At 34.1% G+C, this 26,382-nt stretch overlaps 1 protein-coding gene and 1 non-coding gene across 5 annotated transcripts in view; both read left to right on the top strand.

Annotated features, from left to right (window-relative positions):
- LOC118205916 (UTP--glucose-1-phosphate uridylyltransferase-like) overlaps positions 1 to 21,404 on the top strand; it is a 137,012-nt gene extending 115,608 nt beyond the window's left edge. For all 4 annotated transcript variants that reach the window (XM_085814810.1, XM_085814811.1, XM_085814807.1 and 1 more), the window contains 5 exons: positions 2,557 to 2,653; positions 8,849 to 8,927; positions 14,291 to 14,457; positions 15,492 to 15,596; positions 21,024 to 21,404. In XM_085814810.1, the coding sequence (XP_085670936.1) occupies positions 2,557 to 2,653; positions 8,849 to 8,927; positions 14,291 to 14,457; positions 15,492 to 15,596; positions 21,024 to 21,131 (556 nt within the window). In that variant the 3' untranslated portion in view covers positions 21,132 to 21,404. The remainder of the gene's footprint in view (positions 1 to 2,556; positions 2,654 to 8,848; positions 8,928 to 14,290; positions 14,458 to 15,491; positions 15,597 to 21,023) is intronic.
- LOC118205917 (5.8S ribosomal RNA) lies at positions 12,830 to 12,983 on the top strand. Its single transcript, XR_004761078.2, has one exon. It is a non-coding gene; the product is annotated as a 5.8S ribosomal RNA (ribosomal RNA).
- Positions 21,405 to 26,382: the final 4,978 nt, after the last annotated feature.

Genomic DNA, 26,382 nt, shown 5'->3' with positions numbered 1-26,382 from the left:
AAACAAACTACTAGTTCCTTATCGCAATTTCCACATTAATGAACTTATAGAGTTAAAAATGGGATTCTCCAAACAAGAAAGCTATTATCAATAGCTCGGAATTTATTATGTACACTGCGGGGAAAAAGAAAGGGGGGGGGAAGGGATAGTTCTATGTCTCCCGTTCTACTGCTCCGATTGACGAAATTCTAACTGCGTTTCTCATGTCTCCAAAGCGTGACTTTGGATTTATATTAGATTTATATATAGCATTGTTCTAATATAGGTATTTTGCTACAAAATCGACCTTTTTCTGAAATGGCATGGCAATTTTTTCCGTATTTCGATTCTGCGACTCAAATTATGCCTAAATATTAAATTTTGTAAAATTTGGAGCGAAATTTACGGAGAAATTCAAAAATTTATCTTGGCGCATATTTTTTTAGTTTGCGCCAAGAATAATTCACTTGGAGAACTTCTTAATTTATAGCAACTGATTTTCGTTTCCTTTTTTTTCATTGTACAGAGTGGAAAAATGTCATCGTTCATACTTTCAAATAATTTATATTTAAGTGCTTAAACCATATTCGGCGTTATTATGGCTCATAACAAATTTGCCAAACTTCAAAACGCGCCAATATGTAATTTTCCGTATATCTTAGGAAATTTTGAATAAAAAACTCTAATCTTTTGCAGGTATGCTTCGAAATACATTTACTTTAAGATGATGGTAAGACTTTATAGGTTATAATGTAAATTGTTTCTTGAGAAAATTATTAAAATTATTTTAAAATACCAGTTTTAAAAATAAATCATACAAAGAGGCGAATTTTATTTGAAATGAACCTAAATTTCGAAATGTGAAAGGAAGAATCAAATAAGTTTAATAAAAGAAGATAATAAATATATATCTAATTCAATTAACATTGAGGAGCTAAAATTTTGAGAGCTAATGTTTTAATAACTACTCGTACGATGTTTACAAAACCTGGCAGTTTGGCTGGCATGCCATTTCAGAAAAAGTTCGATTTTGTGTCAGAATATCTGTATTAGAACAATGCTATATATAAATCTAATATATATCCTAAATCGCGCTTCCGAGACATGAAAAACGCAATTTGAATTTCCTCAATCGGCCCAGTAGAATAGGAAGTACTGAACTGTCCCTTTTTTTGGCGCAGTGTACCTAACTTGAACGCTGTTTTCTTATGATAATCTAACTGTCAGTGTTCAATGTTTTGTATAACGGATCAAGTTGCTGTGCAGAACTGGAATGGTGTCTTTCGACTGGAAGTAGATAGAGAATTTCATGTTCATTAAAAAGAGAGTGTTGCTATGCAGAACTTGAATGGTATCTTCAGAAAGAATGTATATGGGATCATTCCAAGTTGAGTATGTCGGAATATATCATTATGGATAACTCTAACGGTGTCTTTCAAAGCAGAGTAATACAGAGGATTATACAATTGCTCTGAACTTGAATGGAGATTTCAAATAAGAATATAGAAATAAATACTGAAAAATGCATTGCTGTGTAGAATTTAAATGGTTCCTTCGAAAAGAGATCGATAAATGCATCCGGTGTATATGTTATGCGGCATTTGTTTAGGATTTTCCATACAGAATCTAGATACGCTTGTTCAGGAATATGTTATTGCGCAGAACTTCAAAGGAGTACTTAAAAATAGATAGGTGCTTCCAAGTTCAGTATGTAGTATACTGTTAGTCAGGATTTTGTTCTGATCTTCTAAGCATAATTTAGAAAGGGATATCTCGGATTCAGGGCGTCAAAACAGTTCTTGTGCAGAGTATTTTCCGAACAGAACATAGATTATGCATTTCAAATTCAATATAGAGAACATATTGTGTAGAATTTGAATCACGTTTTCCGAAAAGAGAGTAGATAAGCATGTATTCTAAGAAGATAAAAGGTATCTTACAACAAAATATAGATAAGGAGTATGATGCTGCATGAATTTAAACATTTCTCATATGAATTAGAGTCAATTCTGATTTCTTCTTTTTGATACGCCCCTTAAATTTGTCTAATTTCCATAAATTTTGGCAAATGAGATGAAGCCTTGGTTTTCCCACAGGATTTAGAAAGAGATCGAAACATGGAAAAACATCGCATAGTTCATTTAAGAAAGCGAATGATTATTTCTTTCTATAAAATATAACAAATAACATAATTTCAAATAGTAGTAGAAAATGTGAAATTATACCTAAAATTTATTTAAGCGCTTTCATTTCCCCTTTTGCAGCTGAGGATGATGATTCGTTAAAACCATCGAAACTAGTTCTGTGAAAATTTAAAAACATAACGCTGATTTTTGTTGTTTGACTTCTAAATTAATATTTATTTAAGCCTTTAAATGAATTATTTAATGCTCTTTGAATTAATAAAATGATACATTAAAGTTTAAGGGATCCCTTGCCAATGAAGGTTTCGCAATGAGTAATATTTGTTTAATTTTATCTGGAATTAATTTACCTTACTCATTTGAAAAATTATTTATTTCGTAAAGTTATGGATGAATAATTTGAAACTATTAATTGTGATTTATTTTATTTCAGAATATTCAATACTAATAATCTTTGGATGAAACTGAAAACTATCGCCAGTTTAGTGGAAGAGCATAGGCTGAATATGGAAATAATAGTCAATCCCAAAGTAAGCTCAATTTTAAATTACTTGTAAAAAATTTTACTTTTTAAAAATTCTTCAGTTTTTCAGATTAACTATTAAACAGCCTTTTTGATCAGGAGCTCTTATGAATTATTTTTAGGAGAACGATTGTAGATTTTCCAAAATTAGTTAATTAAAAATTTATTAACAGAGAATTTATGATAGTATAATATTTATTATAGTTTTTTCTTTATTATAGTAAGTCTGATTAAGTATGGTAACACAATAACAATAAGATTAATTAAAACAGTAATATATAATACAACGAAAATGTAAGGAAATGATATATTAGTAATAATTTATTATTTTGTCCGTAAACTCAGCCCCACTCTCGCAAGAAAAACGTTGGACTAAGGTATATCTAACGAAAATAAACGTTGGACTAAGATATATCTTAGTCCAACGTTTATTTTCCTTCGTTCCGTGCAAACGGAGCTGTTTTATTTTCCTTCCAATAGATGGCAGCACCACACTTTGGTATTTCTCATCTGAATATTGAAATGCATATCCAGACGGCTATCGTGATATCAATTTTTCTGTCGGGGGCGCTGTCTTTACAGAGTGGACCCCCTCTCTATCACTCTAGAGCACCTGGGTTCCGACGTATATTCGCCCTCCGTCTCTCTCGAATCTGGAATAAAAAATAAAAAAAAATGAAAGTGCCGCCGGCCGTTTATTTTTATCGAAGGAAATAACGCATAGCGTTCTTTTCTGGAATTCGGCCATTTGTTACGCCACATTTTATGGAAGAATATACGCGTATGCTAATCGTGGCTTAGATGGCGAGGGAGAAGGGTTGTTCTTGAAATCGGGAAATGAAGGCTATTTATTTTTATAAAATGCATTTTCTTTCGCCACAGTAATTTATTTCGCTTCTGAGAAGATAAATATTCGCTTTCTGCAAAAAATAAAGCTGAGAAAGGGGTTATTTTACTTGCTGAAGTGGTCACGTGGTAAGAGATTATGAATATTAATATTGATTCTAAAAATTGGATTTTTGAACACTTCTAACTGATATATATATAGCAAGATAGATATTACACTTCGAATTAATAATAATACCTCCATATGCGAAACGTCATTATATTGTACGCATATTCTAATACACCATGTTACGTTAGTTATGACAGATTTTTAAAGTACACATTGTAATAAACTATACTCGAGCCATATTGTCTTGTCTGCCTCTTGTTTGTGGAGATGCTACATGGTTAGATATTGAAGGTTGTATGTAACGTGTATAACTCATATGTAATGTGAATAAGAGCCTTAGAAAATCTTCCAAGAAAGCATCCTTTCTCTTGGGCAGATAGCTCTTGTGTGCTTTGCGTGTTAAATCAACCAAACCTAACCACTTAGCTAACAACTGCCAACACGTTTGTTTAATAGCACGTTTGATAGCACGTTTAGTCGACGCGTACATGGGAAATTGTTTTAATAAAAAAGTCCATACTTAACAAAGACCTCTTTAAGATCAGTAGAGAAAAATGTATACCTTGTATTATTTAATGGTAGAAAACATACAACTAATACAGCGTGATTGAAAAATATCTGGCACAAATGTGAAGGCAGGTGGAAGGGACCGATATAAGCAGATTTTGTAAGGTAATATGTGGGCGGAAATGACGCTCTGAAGGTTGTAGAAGGTGTTGCTGAGATGTAGGTAAAAGCATTCTGCTACTGCTGTAAACTGTTATTCCCCGTTCGAATTTCGAGCGTTTGTATTGGCACATAAACGCTGAACTCGCCGGCATGCATTTCATCTATACCGAGGAGCTACTTATAGGAGGTACAGAGAATGATTCCTGAGTGCCTTTACTGAGCGGCTGCTTCATTGTTTTTCACAGTGCCATAAACAAAATGCATGTCGACAAGCTCCGCATTCTTGTAGTGATGTAAGCCACTCGAAATCCGCTTTTGAGAATGATGATTTACGCCAGAAGAACGCTTTTACATATCGCACAGCAGTACCTTCTCAACGCACCATTTCTGCATAGAGATTCCATTACAAAAATCTACTTATTTCATTTCCCTCTATCTGCTTTTACATTTTTTTCCATATATTTTTTAAACACCTTGTACATGATATAATATACAAGTAATAAAAAAAGTTAAAAAGAAATGTATTATATTACATGATACTAAAGTAACAAAATAAATTAAAAAGTGAAATTCATGACATGATATATATATGGCTAACATAAATAAGGAATACGATTGATTACTGCGTTTAGCTGTGGCGCTATTTAAGTCCATCTCTTACTAGGATTAGGAACGGGGAAGATGGGCACCACACCTTTACCATTTGGTTAATTTGTTTAGCGCCGTCTCCCCACTACGTTACCCCAGTCGTTTATTGAAATTAACAAAATGAATACATAATTTGGAAGCATAAAGAAAAGCATAAAGTGCAGATGCAAATAAATTGCAACAAAGTGGTTGCTTTAATACGTATGTACCTGCGAAAACGTAAAGTGCAAATAAAAATTATATTTTCTGTCTATATTGCTGTATGAATATCGCATGCATTGGACGTATTTTTAATTTTAAGCTGCATGGCAGTTATTTTAATTTTATTCAATCTCAGGTACGAAAATGTGGATGAATGTTTGTTGTATAATACCTTTTCGGTACAATTCAGTTTCGGGGACCGTAAAAAATTCCAGCGAAAATGCATGCGCAAAAGCGCCAAATCTAGCAAACTCACCCATTAAACAACACACCAAATCTCGCGAACGCGCTGATTTCAAATTGCGTAAGTTTTAGATAGTTCTATATTTGTAAGTCGCCATTGAAATACTAGTTTAATTTTTTAATTCTCTTTTTGATAAAGTTTTGGATTTTACAGTTTGGCAATTGCCGAGTGAAGAAAAGTCTGCAATAGAATTTTTTCAAAAAAAAAAAAAAAAAAAAAAAAAAAAAAAAAAAAAAAAGAAGGCATCATTCATGATAGAAAATTATGTTTGAACAATCATGAGATGAAATTATGCTTTAGCGATAACTCGGTAGCAAAATGGCGGTGCAGGAAAGAAACCTGTAATGAGTATGTTTCCATTCAGTTATTTTAGCCTTTTTTATATAAATAATAATAATAATAAAAATTGTATGATGTGAAATTCACCTTTTTATCTAAATTAAAATAATAATCTGAAACAGTTATTTACTTTTATGCTTCCATTCATTCATGTTTAGCCTTTTTTATATTAATTATAATAATAAAATGTACTATATGAAAATAACTTTTCATCTAAATCAAAACATCAATCTTAAATAGCTATTTACTATTATACTTTCTTTCTTGCGTTAGGATTGCCGCAATTATTTTTGGCAGCATTGGCATCAACAATAGTTTGGCGATTTTTTACGGCCCTCAAAACCGAATAGTACCGAATTTTCTTCGAAAATTCGATTTCAGTTTCTAAAGTTTTCAAATTTAAAACTAAAGAAATGGACATTTCTTTTATTTTTTTATATATTTGGGTTCGATAGCTGATGGCAGCAGGTCCAAAACTTTTGAGTCTTCAGAAATTTCCAATCCTCAAGACACAAAGTCTGGCAAATATTTAAGCGTCAAGCATAAGTAAATGTTTCAGTGTGTGACTATTTCTCCAAGAAGCTTATCGTCTCCTCCTTAAGCTTACCGAATTTCTTAGTGGAAGCTTACCGAATATCTTTTAGGATTTACTACACATCAGGTGGTGTATCTGTTCAACGAACATACTGTTTTCTTTCTAGTTTTATTGCAAGAGTATTTTTTCCACTTGATGCTAGATTTTTTAAAAGTTCTCTTATTTCCTTCGAAGTTTAACCTTTAGGTGGTTTTATTTCCTCTTTGCTAACAATTATTTCATTGTTCTTGATTTCCCCACTTTTATGTGGTATTTTTCTTCTTTTAACAGAAATATTTGTCGTATTCACCATTCTTTTCAAATTTTGTGAAAAGTAACTTATTGTGTCTGAAAGCTTTTGTAACTTACTGTGTCAAGGTAAATTACAAGAAACATTATAATCTTTCATGAGAGCTTTTTTGGTGTAGTGGCCTCGAATTCTGGTTAACGGACTGGCTGCTTGAGAGTTTTGTAACTCATCTGTAACGTGAATTATGAGACAGTTTCTCTTAAAAAGTCCTCCACGAAGTTATCTCATCCACAGGTAGAAAGTTGCAGAGTTGCTTTTCATTAATCAATAAACCTAACCATGTGATGTAAGTGGTTATCATGGATATTTTTAAGATCAGTATGTAATTTTGATCTTGACAAAAGTGATCCTTAGAGATGAACATTTAGATTCCTCGTATGGAAAACTTAATATATTCCTCACAGCTTGAATTTCGACGAATGAGATTTGTGCCTCCCTCCAAATGCTTTCAAAGAGGGGAACAATGCAAAGAAATGTCGTATAATTTCGTGTGTGCTGTCGTGTTCGAAGTGGTAAGAACACATCTAACTAGTAACTGAAAGATATGTGGTTCAAATCTCTTTTAGGGCCGAACTGAATTTTTAAGTTTTCTGGCTCTGGAGCATATTATATAGCTCGTCAGTCCGATATAAACGTATATTCTAGATAGTGTCACTTACCTTTTAATATTCTCTTGTTGGTCAGCTGCCTCTATTTTATTTTTAATCTTAAACTCTGTCCGATATTTTAACACGATACTTGAAGTATGATACAGCAAAAAAATTCTCTCTTTTCTTTAAAACTGATTTCAGTCTCATATTTAAATACACTTGTCTCTCAATCATTTGAATGGCATAATTTGAATTCATATAGTTTAAAGAATATGTTTAAAATAAGTTATCTTTGGCTGGCAAGTGTCGTTGTGCCAATTTCTCTGCAACCGTCGGTCAGCTATTTTGAGCTACTGACAAACCTAAGAACGCCGTGGTCGACGCAGGAGTCTATCCTGTGTACCGAGGAAATGTAAGGAGATCTGGGCAACGTGTGATTTCGCATTTTTCTCTTAAAAGATAGGGCGACGTAGGCTCGAAGATGGATAACTGCCTGGGCATGAAAACCTCATTAATGTAACGGTGGCTGAATCAAAGAATCGGATATGCAAACTAAAACTTAAAGGGCTTGTACTCAATGGCTAGTGGTATTCCATACCATCAGTGTAGGTGCTGGGCTGGTATAAACATGAAGAATGCTATCTTTCAGTTTCTCTCCTCTCGATACTTCTACATACGGATACAGCCATCAGGACGCAAGCAAAAGTGGACTTATCAGAAAAGATAATTTCATACCATTATCGCATATCCGTTTGTGTAGTTGAACTCATTATTATAGGAACAGTGGTATAGAACAAACAAACAAACAAACAAAAAAAAAAAAAAAAAAAAAAAAAAAAAAAAAAAAAAAAAAAGTAATTGTCGCCTTCTAAAATAAATTTCAGATGCCATCGCGCTTGATGCTGTGCAACACATCCAGTGTCGTGACACGGCGTATGTCAGGTCGCTGCATGATATTTTAACAAAGATGCAGGCAAGAAAACAATCATCTCGGACATTGGTAAGGGGAGGTTGTTGACATCACCCAAGACACTCTGGGTGACTTTTCTGGATGCATAAAGAGTAAATTCTGATAATAGTTAATGGATTTCAATCCTACGAGCAGAAATTTCATGGTACAGTCACTGGCAGTCGTGGTTATCCTATGGTTATCCTGCGATAAACTGATTAATTTTTCCTTCTTTGCATGATGCATAACACGACTTTCAACAGCAGCAAGAACAACAACAAAAAGTAAACACGGTTTCCAAATGGAAAATAGGCAATTCAGTTCGTGTTTTTGCACTATTTTGGTTTTACCTGTAATATGCACATGCCATAAAATGCTAATCATTTGCATCAAATACCACTTATTTATTTAAAAGTTTCGTTTGCTTCCATATGTAAATTTATCAAATATCCAAATTTACTAACATGGAGTCAATTGTATCTATTTGCTTAATGCCGCCTTACAGTGTAGCGTTTGTAAAGAGCACTTGAAAGCGAATATGCTTGCTTTTACAGACAGTTATTTAGCGAAGTGATCATAAAGAACATTTTTGCCAAAATGTTTATGCGTATATTTTTGTAATTGGATGTTTACTCACTCCTTTTTCATATAAATAAAGTATGCTTTAAAATCGGGGTAAGTATTATTGATTTTTATAACTAATTTTTTCCTTTTTCTTTTTAGCATTTAGACAATGGTATGAATGTCATACAATTAGAAACAGCCGCCGGAGCCGCCATGAAGGACTTTGACGGTGCAGTGGGTCAGTAATATTTATGTACCTCCAAGGCAAAAGCTAAAGGTGGGATATTCAAGTTCTCGAATCCATCGCATCTTGAAAAAGATTCGGGATTTGAAACCTCCAGTCTCCGGGTGTTGTTTTGTTATCCAAATCTTGCGAATCCTAACAAGAAAAACCATTTACCATTTTAATTTAAAATGTTTGGAAAGAATACTGTTATCGAGTCTAGTAAAAGCCTTTATTAAAAACAAAGAACCACACCGTTGTAGTATTTTACAATTTTTAATAAGTATAAATGCATTTTCAAAAACAAATTTTTAAGTGCATTCTAAATTTATCATTAGACGCAGATTTCCAATTTTGTTGAATTAAAGCATTTAAATGTTAGTTAGTTCTTTCTCTCCCTTTCTTATTATGATTCTCATAAGCAGAATTCACGACTCGAGATATACGAGAATCTTTTAGGATTTGGATTCGAGAAACTTTATCCCATCTCCAATTAAAATAATTCAGTACTTCCTTACTAAAGCGGCCACCGCACTTGGTCTTCAAAATTGGCAAGCTTAATCACCCAGTCTGTAACATGCAAGTTTCAAATGTTGCCAACACTTGAGCGATGGTCGATTAAACAATGAAGTACGAACATATTCTTCTGTAGATATTTCTTCTTAGTTAATAATCTGTTGGCAGGTTCTGGCGAATCACCTGCAGAAGATATCAAGAAAAATATACTTACATACTAGTAACTAATATAAAGAACTGTACTACTGCTCAGTTTCGTCGCTGTGGCTCAATTCTTTGTGGGTGCATATATACAGTGGATGGACAAAAATATGGAAACACCTTGTGAAATGTATGTTTGAAAAGAAAGATTGATTTTAATGAAATATGTAGGTGGCGCTGGCGTTTTTGACTACTGACGCCACCTATATAACTTCGTAAATGTGCTAAACAGTTCAGTTGTTGTCGGAGTACTGTTATGTGAGGTTGTCATTGCATTATGTCAGAGTTAACAGACTTCGAACGTGGGAAAATTGTTGGAGCACGTATGGTAGGTGCTTCCGTAAGCAAGGTAGCCGAGGTGTTTAGTGTTTCAAGAGGTACTGTATCGAAGACTTATTCCGCATATTTGAAAAGCGGAAAAACATCATCTGCTAAATCACAGCCCGGACGAAAGTGTGTCCTGAGTGATCGTGACAGACGATCATTAAGGACAATTGTGACGAAAAATAAGAAGACCACAGCTGCAAAAGTTACTGCTGAAATGAATGTTGTGTTACCGAACCCTGTGAGTACCAAAACAATTAGAAGGGAGCTTCATAAACAGGGAATTGCTGGCCGTGCTGCAATTGAGAAGCCACTCATCAGTGATGCTAATGCCCGTAACAGGAAAAGGTGATGTTTAAGTCATAAAGGCCTGGACTATAGAGCAGTGGAAGCGAGTAATATGGTATGACGAGTCTTCTTTCACAATGTTTCCCACTTCTGGCCGAGTTTACGTCTGGAGAACGCCATCTCAAGCCTATAATACAGACTACTTGTTGCCAAGAGCGGGGTTCTGTTATGGTTTGGGCAGCCATATCGTGGTTCTCTGCTAGCCCCATGATAACTGTGTCAGGGCACATGACTGCCAAGACTTATGTGAACATTTTGACCGAACAAGTTCATCCCATGGTACAAACTTTGTTCCCCGATGGTGATGGTGTCTTCCAAGACGACAAAGCCCCTGTTCACACAGCTCACATTGTCCAGGACTGGTTTTCTGAGCACGAGGATGAGTTGTCCCATCTCCCCTGGCCACCACAGTCACCAGACCTGAATATTATCGAACCTTTGTGGTCTACATTGGAACGGAAAGTGCGTTCTCGTTATCCACCGCCAACATCGTTATCTGAACTTGCCACCGTTTTGCAGGAAGAATGGTATAATATTCCCTTGGCAAACATACAGGAACTGTATTTATTCATTCCGAGAAGACTGCAAGCTGTTTTGGATGCCAACGGGTTTCCTACACCATATTAAGCAAAGAAACATGTTTTTTTAAAGGTGTTTCCATATTTTTGTCCAACTCCTGTATATATTGTGCAACGAAGTGTATTTTTATCTTTGTTGCGGGTATCGATAAGGATATATCAATGATTATTATGGGAGATTTTAGTATCGATGTAAAAAGAAATGAGAAAGTGTTCAGTTTTATGAAACAGATCATTAATCTTAACATAGTCCGAACCAATTATCCAAGTGCTTTAGTTAATTCATATATAGACCTTGGTAACGCGACTATGAATTTTAAGAATTTTAGAAATTACATAACATCGCTAAGGCTCCGTGGTTACATGTCTACCATAGGTTGATGAACTTGTAAGATTCCTGTCTTTTAATTTACAGCTAAAGTTGAGAAACCTTAAGGACAGGTAAGCTAATAATCGCTTTAGTTCAGTAGACAGAGAACAGAACTTGAGAAGGGTGAAATACCCTTTATTATTCCAAATAAATTTCACAGAAGACTCCTTCTTGGAGTTTACAATAAAGCCTCCACTCGGGCATGAACCCGGGAAACTAAGAAATAAAACTTAACTAATCTTAACTAAAAAGATATAGCCGATGCTATCAAGATTTTAACAGAGTTGGCCCCCTTAACGCTAATGGCGAAGCTGTCAAGGGCCTAAAGTACGGCGGATTGTAAAAATAGCTGTAGAGAGAGTGTAGCCAAAAGGCTAACGCACGCTGCGTAGAATATTTAGCTCTCTAACGAAGTCAGTAGTACTTCACAGTTAAATACTTCTTCTAACTTGTATTTGACTGCGATTCTGAAGATACGTTCTGGCCGGAAGTTGTAAGCTGAAATTAAGAAAAGACAGGAAAGCAACTTTAACTCAAAATTAACTGTTAGATAAATTAAGGTAAACCTTACAAACTAATATTATTTTACTTTTAATGCATGCGTTCGTTTTGTTACAAAACGGGCTTTGAGGACTAGCTAAACTAGTAAATAAGCAAATGTCAACAATAAAATATATTGAAAAATAAAATTGATTTCTTTTGCAGAAAAGTAATTAAATGAATGCTAAATTTGAACAAGCAATGTACAGAAATTTCTCTGACTAGTGTTAGATTTTTTCAATACTTCAAAGGAAACTTTTTGAGGTGTTTATTGTGTGAGGTTTCTGGATTTTCTGCTGTAGTAGAATAAACGTTATTGAACTGAGGTAGAAATGTAGTGTAAGCGATACAGTGAAATAAGTGCAAAATTAGGTTTTGAATAATTGAGCCTCTTCTTTATTAAATAAGTGCATAAACCTCCGTACAGCAATAGTTTATGATGAAATAGTAGTACAGCAAGCCATACACCAACTTTTAGCTGTGCTGTTTTGAATGAATGCAAAATTCTACATATGATTTATGTCTTGAATTTTTGAGGAACTAATTCTTAAATTAATATCCTATCGTAACAGCTTAACCTAAAATTCAGGCATTGGACGGAAATCTGCGTACTAATATGGCATTTCAGTTTCTTTTTAATTTTACGATTTTTATATATTTAATTTTTAAGCTTTGAAACTTTTGAAATTTTTGTGAAACTTTAATGGTAGAAAAACTTCGAATTGAAATTTTTTGAAATCCCAAGTGGTCTCGTAGCCACATTGAGGTGCCTAGTATTATATTTCCCGGTCGCATCATGACGACAAGAAGGAGGTGTCAGACTTTCGGGTCCGATGCTAGGTTTAATGAGTACTGTCGTACGTTATCCCGGTGGGACCCTCTGGAGGAAGAGCGACGGAGAGCTCGCGACTTCGGTCGACTTCTGGTGGGGTCTTCCCGTAAATCGAACGTTTCTCCGTGCTTCCCCGAAAGGGGAGGTATTTCAAATAACTTTTGAACGCAAACGGAACCCGTTAGGGATCCATATAATTAAAAATGACAACTTTGAGCAGTGGATCACTCGGCTCATGGGCTGATGAAGAACACAGCCAGCTGCGAGACTTCGTGTGAATTGCAGGACACTTTGAGCACTGATATTTCGAACGCGCATTGCGGTCTCGGGTGATACCCGGGACCTCGCTTGTCTGAGGGTCGGATGAGACTTGCCGAAGGAGCTTGCTCCTACTTGGTCATTATCGGATGTAAAACTCCATCGACCTAAGGTCTCGTTTTCCCTTGGCCGAGAAGAGATCCTCGAGAAGATATCCTCGATTAAGAGGTTGCTCGAGGGCGGGAGAGACGATGCTAAAAAAACTGAGGACGGTAAAGAGGGCCGTAACCTCAGAAATGAGAAATATATACATGAGATATATGACTAATGGCTTTGTGGCAAAAATTGATGATATAAGTATGATATAAAAATAAGAGTGAAAAATGAAATAAAAAATTGAATAAGAGGAAGGTATCGGAGTGATACTTTGATGTGACTCAGAGGTGTTAAACAGAAGTTCAAAGTTTTCAGATTGCAGTTTTCTTTTAAAATTTTAAACGCGAAGAAAGATTTTAAACAAACAATACAAAATGATTATTAATTAAGCAGGAATATAAATATGGAAGAACATTCGACCATTTGAGGTATCTTACCTGATTTAGCCATATGGGAAGGAACAAGCGACATTCTTTGTTATTGTATTTTAGAGAGGTTGGTCATAGCAGATAAAAAGAGTATGTGATTCTCAGAGACTGTTTTATGGATTGCTTGGAACTTTATGGACGTGAAACTTCACATAGAAGAAATACACGTGAACGTTTCTGCCAGTTCCTCATCTATCCGATTTCGGTTGGGATGGATATTGGAATCAAGGTACAAAGTGAAAGAATCATTTTGGAAGTATAAGTAGGAAAATACCACATATTCATGACATTTTGGAGAACTTTTAAAATTTCAGGGCTAAATCTTTAACGCTTGGAGGGCTCGATTCAAATTAGGATAGTGTTAGTCCAGCATCACCATTGACACTTGTGGCATTTAAATTCTGGAATCTATGAGAATCTCTTCTGCTTTGTCATATTCAAATAACCAACTAAGGATCATTTACTGTAGTGTAATCGAAACTGATATCTCTTGTAATAGTAACTGAAACATTAACTGCAATATGATCGAAAATGAAACCATCTGTAGTATCTGTAACTCTGGTAGAATCTGTAATATCAGGAAATTTAGTAAATCTGATTCTAACAGTAGTATTTATAATTGCTGTAATAATTATAATATTAACTGAAATATAATGAAACTTCAACTGTAATTCCAGTCATAAGTGTAATATCCTAAGTGTACTGTAATCGAAACTGGAAGCAACTGCAGTATCTAGAAACGTAGTAGTAAATGTGATATTATTAACTGGTGTATTATATCAAAACTGAAACTAACAGATTCATTGTTATTCTGACCTTTTTTCCAGGTATCAATGTTCCTCGAAGTCGATTTTTACCTGTGAAGAAAACATCTGACTTGCTATTGGTGATGAGCAATCTCTACAATATGAGAAACGGAAGCTTGGCTATGAGTCCCTTGAGGGCTTTTCCGTCGACTCCCCTCGTTAAACTGGGAGACTTGCATTTCCTAAAGGTAAGCATTTCCTGTCGAATACTCCCCGAATTCTGTACGTTGTACACATTTCCTGTAGAAGGTAAATGAAATAAAAATTCAAAATAAATTCAACAGAATACAGGCAAAAAAAAATTAAATAGAATATTGTTTCCCAAAGAAATTATTATATTACGATTATAAATATTAATACGATTATAAATATTATATACGATTATTATATACGATAAGAAGTTATTATATACGATTATTATATACGATAAGAAGTTATTATATACGATTATAAATATTGCTCAACGATAAACCTTAAAAACGCATGTTTTAAAATAATGCACTCGAAGAATATACTTGTAGTTTAACTTTCATTAAAAATTATCTGGATTTTTAATTGCATCATATCGTCTCGATTAATGAAAAGTTCTAGTTATTTTTTTGCAACCATTTTCAGATTGCCATGTTATTTCTTGTGATGCTTCTTGTCTTCCGAAAATGGTCAGAACAAGATGCTGTTTTAAAATTTCTGTTTCCATGTCATTGCTTTTGAAAGTAATTAGAATTAATGATAGAAAATTTGAATTTCAAGCTATTGAAACGCTTCAAAATATAATACTTTTAATGCAAATTTAAACTTTAGTTTGATATACTTGCCTTATGAAAAGAGTGAGATTTTCATTGTAACACAACAAACTCGATATTTAGATCTTTTATGTCGGCAATAGCTGTTATCTTAAAAATTCCCATCTTTCCCATATGCTTTTTAATTAATTTTGTACAGGAAGTGAAATAAATAAGCTGTTCCTTTTAGTCAACTGGAAAAGACTGTTTGAATCTATGTGATTAAAATGTGTGATACGCGTCTCCAATTAGTTTCTCTTCTATAAAATGCAAAACAAGCTGTGCTTTGTTGGTGTTGTAAATGAGTTGGTGAGCTATAAAAGAAATTCATATTACCTATAGAATCGAAGAAAACTCTATCAGGCTGTAAAGATCCATTTTGATGTTGTCACTCAAAAGAAAATTAAAGAATTATACAAAATCTGTTTCTTATTTTCCAGGTTCGAGACTTTCTATCCAGGTTTGACACCATTCCAGACATGCTTGAACTGGATCATCTTACTGTTTCTGGTGATGTCACTTTTGGGAGAGGAGTTTCTTTGAAAGTAAGCCATCAACCCAGTTTAGAGTTACAAAAGAGAAAAGATTAATAACAGTATGTAGATAATTTAGAAGTCAAACAACAAAAATCAGCATTTTATTTTCAAATTTTCACAGGACTAGTTTCACAAGACTACAAAAGCGCTTTTGTAGCTGACTATGATGGTTCGGTAATACCATCGAAACTAGTCCTGTGAATGTTTGAAAATAAAATTCTGATTTTTGTTGTTTGACTTCTAAACTAATACTTGTTCGACGTGTTATTGTAACTTAATTAGTATGTAGATAAGTTAACAGTGAAAACACTCAGCTTTTGAGAAGAAATAGCTCGTAACATGGAAATAACTCTTAAGTTGTAACAATCTTTGTTTACGTGGGTAAGAAAAGAGAAGTACCTTCAACTGCGACCAGGCCTGTTCACTTCTTGATATGGCACAGTTTTCCAACCATTTTTGAACAGCTGTCTCCTTTTCGAGTTTTATTTCCTCAGCGTCCCCTTCGAGTTTGTTCAGTGTCTCGCTAGCGTTACAATGGTATATCAGATATCATTTAAAAAGTAATCTGTAGACACTGATTGAAAACGCATAAAAAGTTTTAAGTATTTATTGTATTTGCATCCCATTAAATTATTGATTAAAACTCAACATGCCATACCGAAGCAGAATGGAAACAACTGAAGATTTCTCAAGACATTGATAATAATGAACTCGGAGATTCCTGCTGCAACACGCGCAGTTGTATATATTGAAGAAAGATGTTACTTGGGCCTCTTGGATATTAATGCATATAACGTGGTCACATTTTTTAGATATATTAGACTGATAGGGTTCAACTAGAATGAAAGGCTGATTGTAGCATATTTTGGTTTGATCTTTGTAAAGTTGCGGGGTTGCAATATTTGTATAATAATTTCAGAAACACGTAAAATGCAAATTTTCCAGGCGTTGTCTTCTTGCACACTTATTTCTTAGTACCTTTTTATTGCCCCGCGGATTGGTAACTACCTTCTTGATCACCTTAAGTGTGCACTGGAAAACTATGGAATTGGAAGGGCAACTGCAAAGTTTTCAGACTTAATACATGTAGTCTGAAAGTGACTGGAAACGCAATAAGTTATTTCTTTTCATATTTAACAAGTGGTCTTTTGTTCCGTGCCCTTGCAATAGTTACTAAGCTGGAAGTACGGAAAAATATCTGCTAATGGAAGAAATGAAATAAAATGAGGGCTGTGAGAAAAGTGATTTGGCATGCATGATGGCTAAATGGAAGAAATGTAAGAAAACGAGGACTGTGAGAAAACATATGATTTGGCATGCATAATAGCTAAATGGAAGAAATGAAAGAAAACGAGGGCTGTGAGAAAATATGATTTGGCATGCATGATAGATAATCTTTGTAGGACCAACTGTACCTGATAGAAATAGTTGATAATATGCAGTAATATTGTTCATCTACAGTGGTCATATTTTTATTCATCACACAATAATAATCTATTACAGTACCTTCCTTAAAGCCATCAGTTAATAATATAACTACACAGTCGCTGTGCCTACAGTTGATGACAGTGCTATTGTAATACTGAATGAGGTCCTTCAGAAGAATAAATGTTTAAAACGTTCTATTATATTAATATGCATAAATTATAATATGCATATATTTATTCTTTTACACAAGTTAAAGGCAGTACTAGTTAATATTTCAGGAAACAACATAGTAGAACTTTGATTATAATCAAACTTATCAATAAATCCAATTGAATATCGAAATGAGAATTCGGAATTAAAGGTAACTTTCGTTGATAAATTGACCGTGTAATTATTTGAAATAATTTTCTGCTCCCTTAAATTTCGTCTTATCGAACTTCGATTGTGTTCGATCTAATTTCAAAAGAATGATTCAAAAACAAATATCGAATATACTTGCCATTGTAATTTATTATCTTCGAAACAGGTCCTTGTGATCAAATATAATAATTTTTTTAAAAATTAATGCTTCATAGCGGTTGAGGAACTCTTCACTTGAGATGCTATTCAAAAATCATATCACAGCTGCGTGTACATTTTCAGTTGTCCTAAACTAATGTCCCATGAATTAGGTTTCGAGCTTGGATAATGTACAGAAGTTTCAGGGAGCCAAATTAGATCTAAACGATGGCTGAAAAAGCGTTGAGACATTTTTTAAGCCATGATATTTTTCTCAGCTAATGAATGATGCGCGATTTGATATACTGTTGTGGTGAAGAGACCAAATATTTGTAATTTTACGACGAACGAGCATGCTCTCTCTCAAGGTCTTGAGAACCTATAGATAAAAATTTGTGGATAGCCCAGATCTTTGCGATATAATTCCTTTGAAAGATAAAAAGAAGAGAAAGAAAAGAAAAAAGCTGATGATTTGCTCACTCAAGATACTTTTTGGTTAAGGTGATTTGGAAATGCGTCACTTTTAACCATTTTTGACACAAATCTATGATTTTACTTTAGAATTATGAAACATTGCTCACATACGTACAATGTGTTTATTACATGAGGCAGAGCTTCAACATTCATTACAAAAATAATGATTAATCCAGCTGCAGCCACCATCAAGATTAGAGGTAACATTTCAGCAATTCCAAAGATTCTGTCAATTTCTAAGCAGTCTATTAAACCTGGGAATACATGTCAAAGAATGAGCCGATATATATATATATGTAACAAAATATTATGTTGCAGCGACGTAGATACATGTTGCAGCGACGTAGATATATGTAACAAAATATTATGTTGCAGCGACGTAGATACATGTTGCAGCGACGTAGATATATGTAACAAAATATTATGTTGCAGCGACGTAGATACATGATGACGAAGTTTGTGCATAAAGATATAGTTGCAATCATTTTGGCCGGTTAGAACCCTTCCTTTGTTGCTTAAAAATGCATCTTGAACATGAGATAAAATAAATAACTCAGTTGACACTTTTTGGACATCCTTTCTCGTTCAGTGACATTTGTCCTTTTTTACGTTTTTATGGCAAGAAACTTGATATAAGAAAGTAAGAGGGCAATATGTTAGCAAAGTAGCCAGAGGGAGAAGAATGCCCAGGTTGCTGTGTTAGAGTTTGGCTGAATACAATGTACTTATAGTTTTCTTTTATACTAACTGGTTATTTAGGATTTTGGCTTGCAAGTTTTAATACATTATTGGTTGAAGTATTAGGTAAGTACACGTCTTATGAGTGTTATACAAGAATCGCATGAGAGAACTGAGTTTGAAATTGTATAGTTCAGAGAAATTTATTATAAGCACGCTACTTTCTATTTTTAAGATAAAAAGGAGAAATAACCAAATAAAAAATTAGGTTAAAAGGACTATTTCAAATTAAAATGAGTGTTTTCTCTTTGCTTTCTTTTTATCTTGCGTATGTACTTTAAAATTACGTGCAGCGCTAGAATAAATTTATTGCATGTAATTTATAAACAATGATGATTAAGTTTTAGCTTATAGGTACTTTAGGTTCTCACTTTGTAGATCAGCCCTTGAGGGTATATTCACAATTTGAGTGATTAACAACAAAAGACCCAATTAGACGTTTGAGCTACGTATATTGCATAGCCCTTGACAGCTGTGCTTTACAAGAATGTAAGTTAGTCGATTAATGTTTAATATTATAATAAGCATAATAAAATGACTAGCATGATATTCTGTTTAATATTTTGTTTTAAGAAAAAGCCTTACTGAAGAATTTACAGTAATGATTGTTTTACATTACCAAAAAGTTTAACATAAGCGCTGCTTATATGATCGAGGTCCTGTCAAGATATTTAACTGACGCATGCCAGAAATTTTGTAATAGATCCTGACATTTCTCTGTGTTTCCTGTAAAGATAAAATTTGCATCGATCGTGAGTAAGGTCTAGCCATTCACTTTCAAAGTGTGAAATCCTATGCTATTATTTTTAGCAAATAATATTAAATGTACTTACTCTCTTTAGCAAATATTATTAAATGAAAACAGTTTATAGCCGATACTTAGGTCAGTGAAGATTTTCATTTAAATAGTCTGTTTTCTCAGAAAAACATTGAACTCTTATGATTTAAGCTCTTAATTATGAATACTACTTCTCCTTCAAGACAACTGTATATATTATGGTATGTATTAAGTAGATTTGCAATGTATTTGATCATCTAGATTAAACTTGTTGGCATGCTTAGTATATTAGCAATAAAAGTATTGAACGGATATTGTGTATTTATTGTATTTTTCGTCATTATCAATTAAGCAGTTTTCAAGCAGCTAGATACCCTGGTTTCTCTACACATTCCGAATTTTTTATCCAAGACCACACGGAATCCATTGGTATCGAATATGGTATGCCACCAATCGCCCTTTTATGAAACTCATAATCACACGAGTTTAAACCCGGACATTATGGTGGCTAGGCCATGCCACTCCATGCTAGATCCTTAGCCTTATGTCGATGAGGTCTGGATTTATGCCCATACTTTATAGTCACACGGTATGTTTCAGTTTTTAACGCCACTTAACTATGTATATCTGCACAAGCTGGGGACGAAATTCATATATGGTCTTCAAACATTTATATTATGCCTTCGTAGTCTATGGCAAACATAAGCATGAATTTTGGTCCGAGCCTGTCGGAAATGACATTGTTGGCCGTTTCTCTTTGGTTCGATTCACTATTTTCTTGCTTTTAAATGGTTGGTATAATCTTATCTATGGTTCATCAATGTTGAATGCATGTTCCAGAAGACTTCTTTGTTGCTTATGAAGTTGCCACACATGTACCGCCCTTTGCTGAGGACTCGCTCTGTGTGGAACCCGTTTTGCATGTGCAGTTCATTGCCTAGAACATTATGGTAAACAGGCGAGCTTAAGTGTGAGCCAAAAAAGCCTTATTCACCAAGATCTTCAATGCACGAGAGTTCCGTTTACGTTTTGAATCCTGTTCAAAGTTTTATATCTACTTCTGGGATCACGGCTCTCTTGGAATGGTGTAACCAGTCCTTTGTGTTGAATTTGCTTTATACATTGTGCATTTTCGATGAGTGTATTTTGCTGCCAATCTTTCGTGGAGCATAAAATAGATAATTTCACGCTGCAACTGAAGATCGATTGTATTTCGTTCTTCTATATCCACTTTCCTAGTCGTCTAGGAATGAATGATATGGCTCATAGTTACATAACAGTTTTAAGACTTGCTTAATAAAATTAAATAATTAATAAAATAATTAAATTAATAAAATAATTAATTAAAGACTGAATTAATGTAGACGCTTTATATGCTCAAATATTGTTCAGCAAGATATGATTTATGAACAGGTTCGATCTAGATGACACACTGCAAAGTAAGTTTTGTGTCATTTTGCTACGCTGTATCAATTAAAGGACATAGTTATATATTGTGTCTAATGTTATTTTTTTCCTAGGGTACTGTGATTATCATTGCCAATCATGGAGATAGGATTGACATCCCAAATGGTGCCATTCTCGAAAACAAGATAGTATCTGGAAATCTACGCATTCTTACACACTGAAACTACTGTGTAAATAAAAAAAGCAGACTTAACGTACTAGCTTATTGGTCTTCCGAACGCTAAAATATCTGTGACATTTAATTATTGTTAAGGGAAAATCGATAAGCTGTTATAATCGTTGATGGCTCAACGTACTGCACATTTCGAATTTTCATTCTTAAATTGTAATTAATGTGTTATTTTGTTTACAGAAGTTATAGCAACAAGAATTCAAGCATATCGCGTATTAGTTTGCTGCCAAAAATATAAATAAAGTATATTTTGTTGAATTTATTCGTATGCAAGAGTTTATCTTTGAATGCTATTATGGATACAGAATTATCTGCTCATTTCTGTCTCATTTGTTAAACATTAGATTCGATTTTCGTATCTCACAACAATAATCTGTTTTCCCTGCATTCGTGAATGATTTGAATATTTTAGTTTTGATAATAATTGGGGTTTGAAATTTCATGAAATTAAAACAGCATTAGAAGCTAAACCCATTTTATTGTTTAAATTTTTATGCAACTGATACTACATTTCATTATGTTGAAATATAGTGGGAAACTTCCTTAATGAGATACATCCCGATGACCTCAGAGATCACTTGACTTACGTAAAGCTAGTGTTAACAAACAAGGTCATTCTACCTCTTACCTCTGTTCTCATTGGTTTTCTCAATATTTTACATAATACGTCCATCTTTGTTAATATGGCAGAGATCTACCAGCGGCCCACGAGTAGCAATATAGTATCGAGGCGTATGAGTTGCAATGGTATTGCATATCTGTGAATATCGGTGGTATGGATGAGATGCTGCTGCATATCTACGAGCAAATGGTGGAAAGGCAGTTTTATTGACAAATGTCTGAAGAAAAGGTTATGGGATTTAAACCAAAGACCGGACTGATAATCTCATTAATGCGTCATTTCCTCATCCTCTGCGTCCTATGGACTTTGTGACAAATTTTGTTTGAGCTATTCTCGCTACTGATTTCTGTGGTAATGAGCCAGACATTTGCTTTTTTGAAAGATGTAATGATCGCTATTTTTCTTAAACTGTGGCATCAAAAGCCTTCTAGTATATTTAAGTAAATTTTCCTAATGGCGCACAGATATATGTCCTACGGAAATAAAGGGGGCACATTTGCATATTTGTTAAATATATGTATAAACACTTTTAATGCGTTTACCTCCATTTCAGTCTAAAAGTTTGGTATCAGTTGCTTGGTTTAGAATTTTAAAATGTTCTATAGAATTATGAATAATCCTGTATGATGCATAATTTTTAGGAATGACACAATGGGCAATTTAATAATAAAATTCCACCTCTATTATTTATTTCACTTTTTAATATGAAAGGGAAATCTCGAGAAATAGTGTTTATTAAAATCTTTAGACTTTCTTCTCTTCAGTATTATTTCCGTTGACCAAAATTATGAAGGAGACGATGATAATTCATTATGTCAATATATTAACGTTAATTAGTTTATTCGTTTAAACTACTACAAACAAAATCAGATGTAGTTACCACATGACTTCCATGTAAAGCCTATTAAACCTAATTAACGGCATTCTCGAGGCAAGTGAAAAATGACACCCAAACTTGCAAATTTTGAAATTAAATATCCCGATCAGCTTTTGTTGTACCGGAGTCAAACTTCTTCTGATTTCAGTTTTTCATAAATAGTATAAAACTTTCCTAAATATATCTATAGGAAACGAGAAACCGCATTAAAAGTTAGATTTCGTAATTTGCCTAAAATTAAATGTCTTTTATTTAAAATTAAACATTGCAAAACAGGAATAATTTGATTATTTAAAACACTTCTGTAGTTGGAAATATATGACTACGACAAACACTTGCGAAAATAAAGGCCGGGTAAGGAATTTTAAGCCGCGTATGGGCGTGTTTAGATTATTCCCATTGTTATGTACCAAACAACAAATCCCACTGTTTATGTACCAAACGTAAACGTTTGGTTCTGCCGAAGAGTCCTATATACAAAATTTTAACGTCCTACGGTTAATCGTTTTTGAGTTATGCGGAGATAGATGCATGTATACGTACGCACGCACAGACGTACGTCTCGAAAAAGTCCCATTTGAATTCACTTTATGTCCGTTACATCACGCAAGGAAAAAAAATCGCCCAAATACAGTATACTTTTACTTCGTACAAAGTAGTAAAAATTCTTGATTATGTACTTTGATGTCAGTAAAATATTAGACAAAGAAGACTTATTTATATCTGTCTGTTTTACAAGCCTGTCTTAAAAGTCGTAGCATTAAAAATGCCATGAAATAAAAAAAAAAAAAAATAGAATTAAAGCAACATTTATACGATGGATAACTTATAATAATAAACCTCATTTACTATTAAAAGCGAAATATTCACATAATTCATTAGATGTGGACTGTACAATTCACGAGTAGAAAATCAGTATCTAATGAAGCTGGAAATCTTTGCAGCGATAAGTAAATTAATCCAATCTAACCTGATTACTTGATGAATTTACAGTGAGCCACAATCACTCCTTGTATAATACAAAGCAAGCGACGTCCTCATCTTTATTCTAATAGCTGATTGAAGTTGCGAAATACCGATTCTATTCTTTACTTCGCTCTTTCACAAATGCTTCATTATTTAGTTTGCATGTGTCTGAATTTTGACGACGTTACTTCATTAGAACAAATATATAATTATATTTTATAACTTAGGACGGGTCTGCAGTTTTCACAAGTAAACTGAATTGGTCAGAACACGTAAAGTTATTTAAAATACTGATAATGCTAACAGTAATTACAAGAAATTTTACACCAGTGCATTTGTATTATATATCACAGGACTGAATTATTTCACGGGAAAAAAAATCATTTTCCTGATATTGCTCTTCTGGGTCACTGAAAGAACCGACTATGATAAACTGATTTACTTTCCGAACTGCGCACCGCAGCACTTTGGATATTTGAATAATTTTATAGAAATGACATTTGAATGATATCCATGTGAGTACGGTCCGCGCAGTAGAACCTATATGCTGGTGTTACGAAGGAAAATCATTTAACAGACGTTGCAAAAATCTCTAGTTTTGTGAAGTATTTATCGGTTTATCAATTAAAAAATTATTTTCCAGGAAATAAAATCAACAAAGTCGTTTGGATTCAAGGTTTTTTTCAAAGCGGTAGCTTCATGCGAATTTACTTCAGCCGAAAGAAAAATTGAAAAGCCTTGCGACAATACACTGAAAATAAAATTCGACAGTAGATTTCGGACGTCATTAAAAGTTAAATGTGCAACCCCATATTTTTTAAGGTAAAATCGCTATAATAAAAAGTAAGTATCGTGAGAAAAAACGTGCTGAACAATGACGCTTACAGTGAATGACGGCGCTGTATCCAGTTTATTCGAGATTTCAAAAGATGACAAATGAAAATAAGACTTCTTTCATATTAACTGCGATTCCTTTATTCAGTGATATGGTAGTTCAAAATATATATCGGGTTGACAAGAAATTTTGGTTTTTTAGTGAGAAATAAAATTCAGTTTTTTTCCTAGACAAAAAATGAACTTCAGTCAAATATGAAATCAAATATCTTTTATTCTGTTCGATGACCTTTTCATATCTTTCTTGTATCTTCGTGACTGTTACAGATCTTCTAGTCTTTGTCAGCAAAAATCTCAATCAAGTGCAATTTGAGATCGTCTTCATTACTGAAATTTTTTTAAACTTCGAAATAAATAATAATGCAATGGTGAAACGTCAGGGCTGTATGGAGAATGTGATATCATTTCCCATCCAAGTTACAGTAATTTCGTACCTGTTGGTAATAAAGTGGGAGGTCTTGCATTGTCGTGGTGGAAAACGATTCCTTTGCGATTTGCGGCCTTTTCTCTTTGATTGCTTACGCCAATTTCGTAAGCTATAGGTAGTAAGCATCCGAGTTGATAGTTTGGTTGCTTAGAAACAGACCAAAATACATATTTGTAATTCCACCAAACTAACAGTATTTTCTTTTTATGATGCAATTTACTTTTCGATATAATTTGTGCTAATTCATGATGCTTGGATTATGATCTTTTTCGATTAATATTACAGACGATCCACTTTTCATCACCAGTGATAATTCATTTAAAAAAAGGGTCGATTTCTTTCAACTCATGGAGGAACCGAAGTATTGAATTTCTTAACGAGTCCAAGACATCTTGTGTGATTTTTCAATTGTTGTGTGTGATACATTTAACTTATCTGCAATCCCTCGCACAGTTATATGACGAGTCGATTTAATTATGGCTTCAATTTTGTCATCATCAACGCCAGAAGGTCGGCCAGAACGTTAGTTGTCTTCAAGTGAAAATTCTTCGGAATGAAATTTTTTAAACCGGTTCTGACGCATGCGTTCTGTTTCTCAATCAACACCGTAAGTTTCACATATCTCTTTGTGAGCCTCTAGCTTTCTTGCCTTTATGAAAATAAAGAAGTGATGTATGAAGATGGTTTTCATAACAACCTAAAAGTATCAGATGTCAAATCTGAATAGAAAAAAAAATGAGATTGACGGAAGAATAATAAAACGACCATAACGCTATCTTTTTTTTATTTGTGCAAACCGATATTACTTTCTTGTCGATCCACTATTTATATAGAGCGTTTTCTATAAACTGTTTTTCATTCTTAAATATGTCTTATTTGTTTTCAGTTTAATCAACTTAAACGCATTAGCTGTGCTTTGTAAATATTGTTGCGTTTTTCTTTTCTGACAGCAGTTGTTACGTTATTTTCTTCCTTCACGTTCGTACGAGGTTTGTGTGGATTTGGAGTGAATAACGACGACACTTGAAGTATCGAAACACACTTTATTTTCCAGTATTGTCAGGACAGCTCAAAAATACGTTTTACAGTCGTCGGTGAACTACTATAAACACGCTGACATGATCAGCGACACAGCCTTTAGGTTATCAGGCTATCACGGTGAAGACAGCTTCACTGAAAAGCACCAGAGTACAGCTCCTGACTCTGCTCGGTCGTTCTCGGAACTCCACGTACTCTCGAGACTCTCCACGCTACAACTCTCAATGCACTCGATGACACACAGAGCACGGCTCCCGACTCTTCGTTTCAGTCGTTCCCGGAGTTCAACACGCTCTCTCGACGATGCACTAACCGCGATACACTACAAGTCTCTTTCGGTGAACTCGACGACCTACTCGGCACTCGCTGCTCGGCTGTCAACTCGATCGACTCCGCAGGGATTGACTCGCTAGACG

This window comes from Stegodyphus dumicola, chromosome 4 (genome assembly GCF_044657685.1).
Source record: "Stegodyphus dumicola isolate Sdum_Otavi_A_Nest chromosome 4, ASM4465768v1".
Taxonomy (NCBI): domain Eukaryota; kingdom Metazoa; phylum Arthropoda; class Arachnida; order Araneae; family Eresidae; genus Stegodyphus; species Stegodyphus dumicola.
Note: the sequence above shows the minus strand (reverse complement) of the source record. Positions and strands in the feature narration are given on the sequence as shown.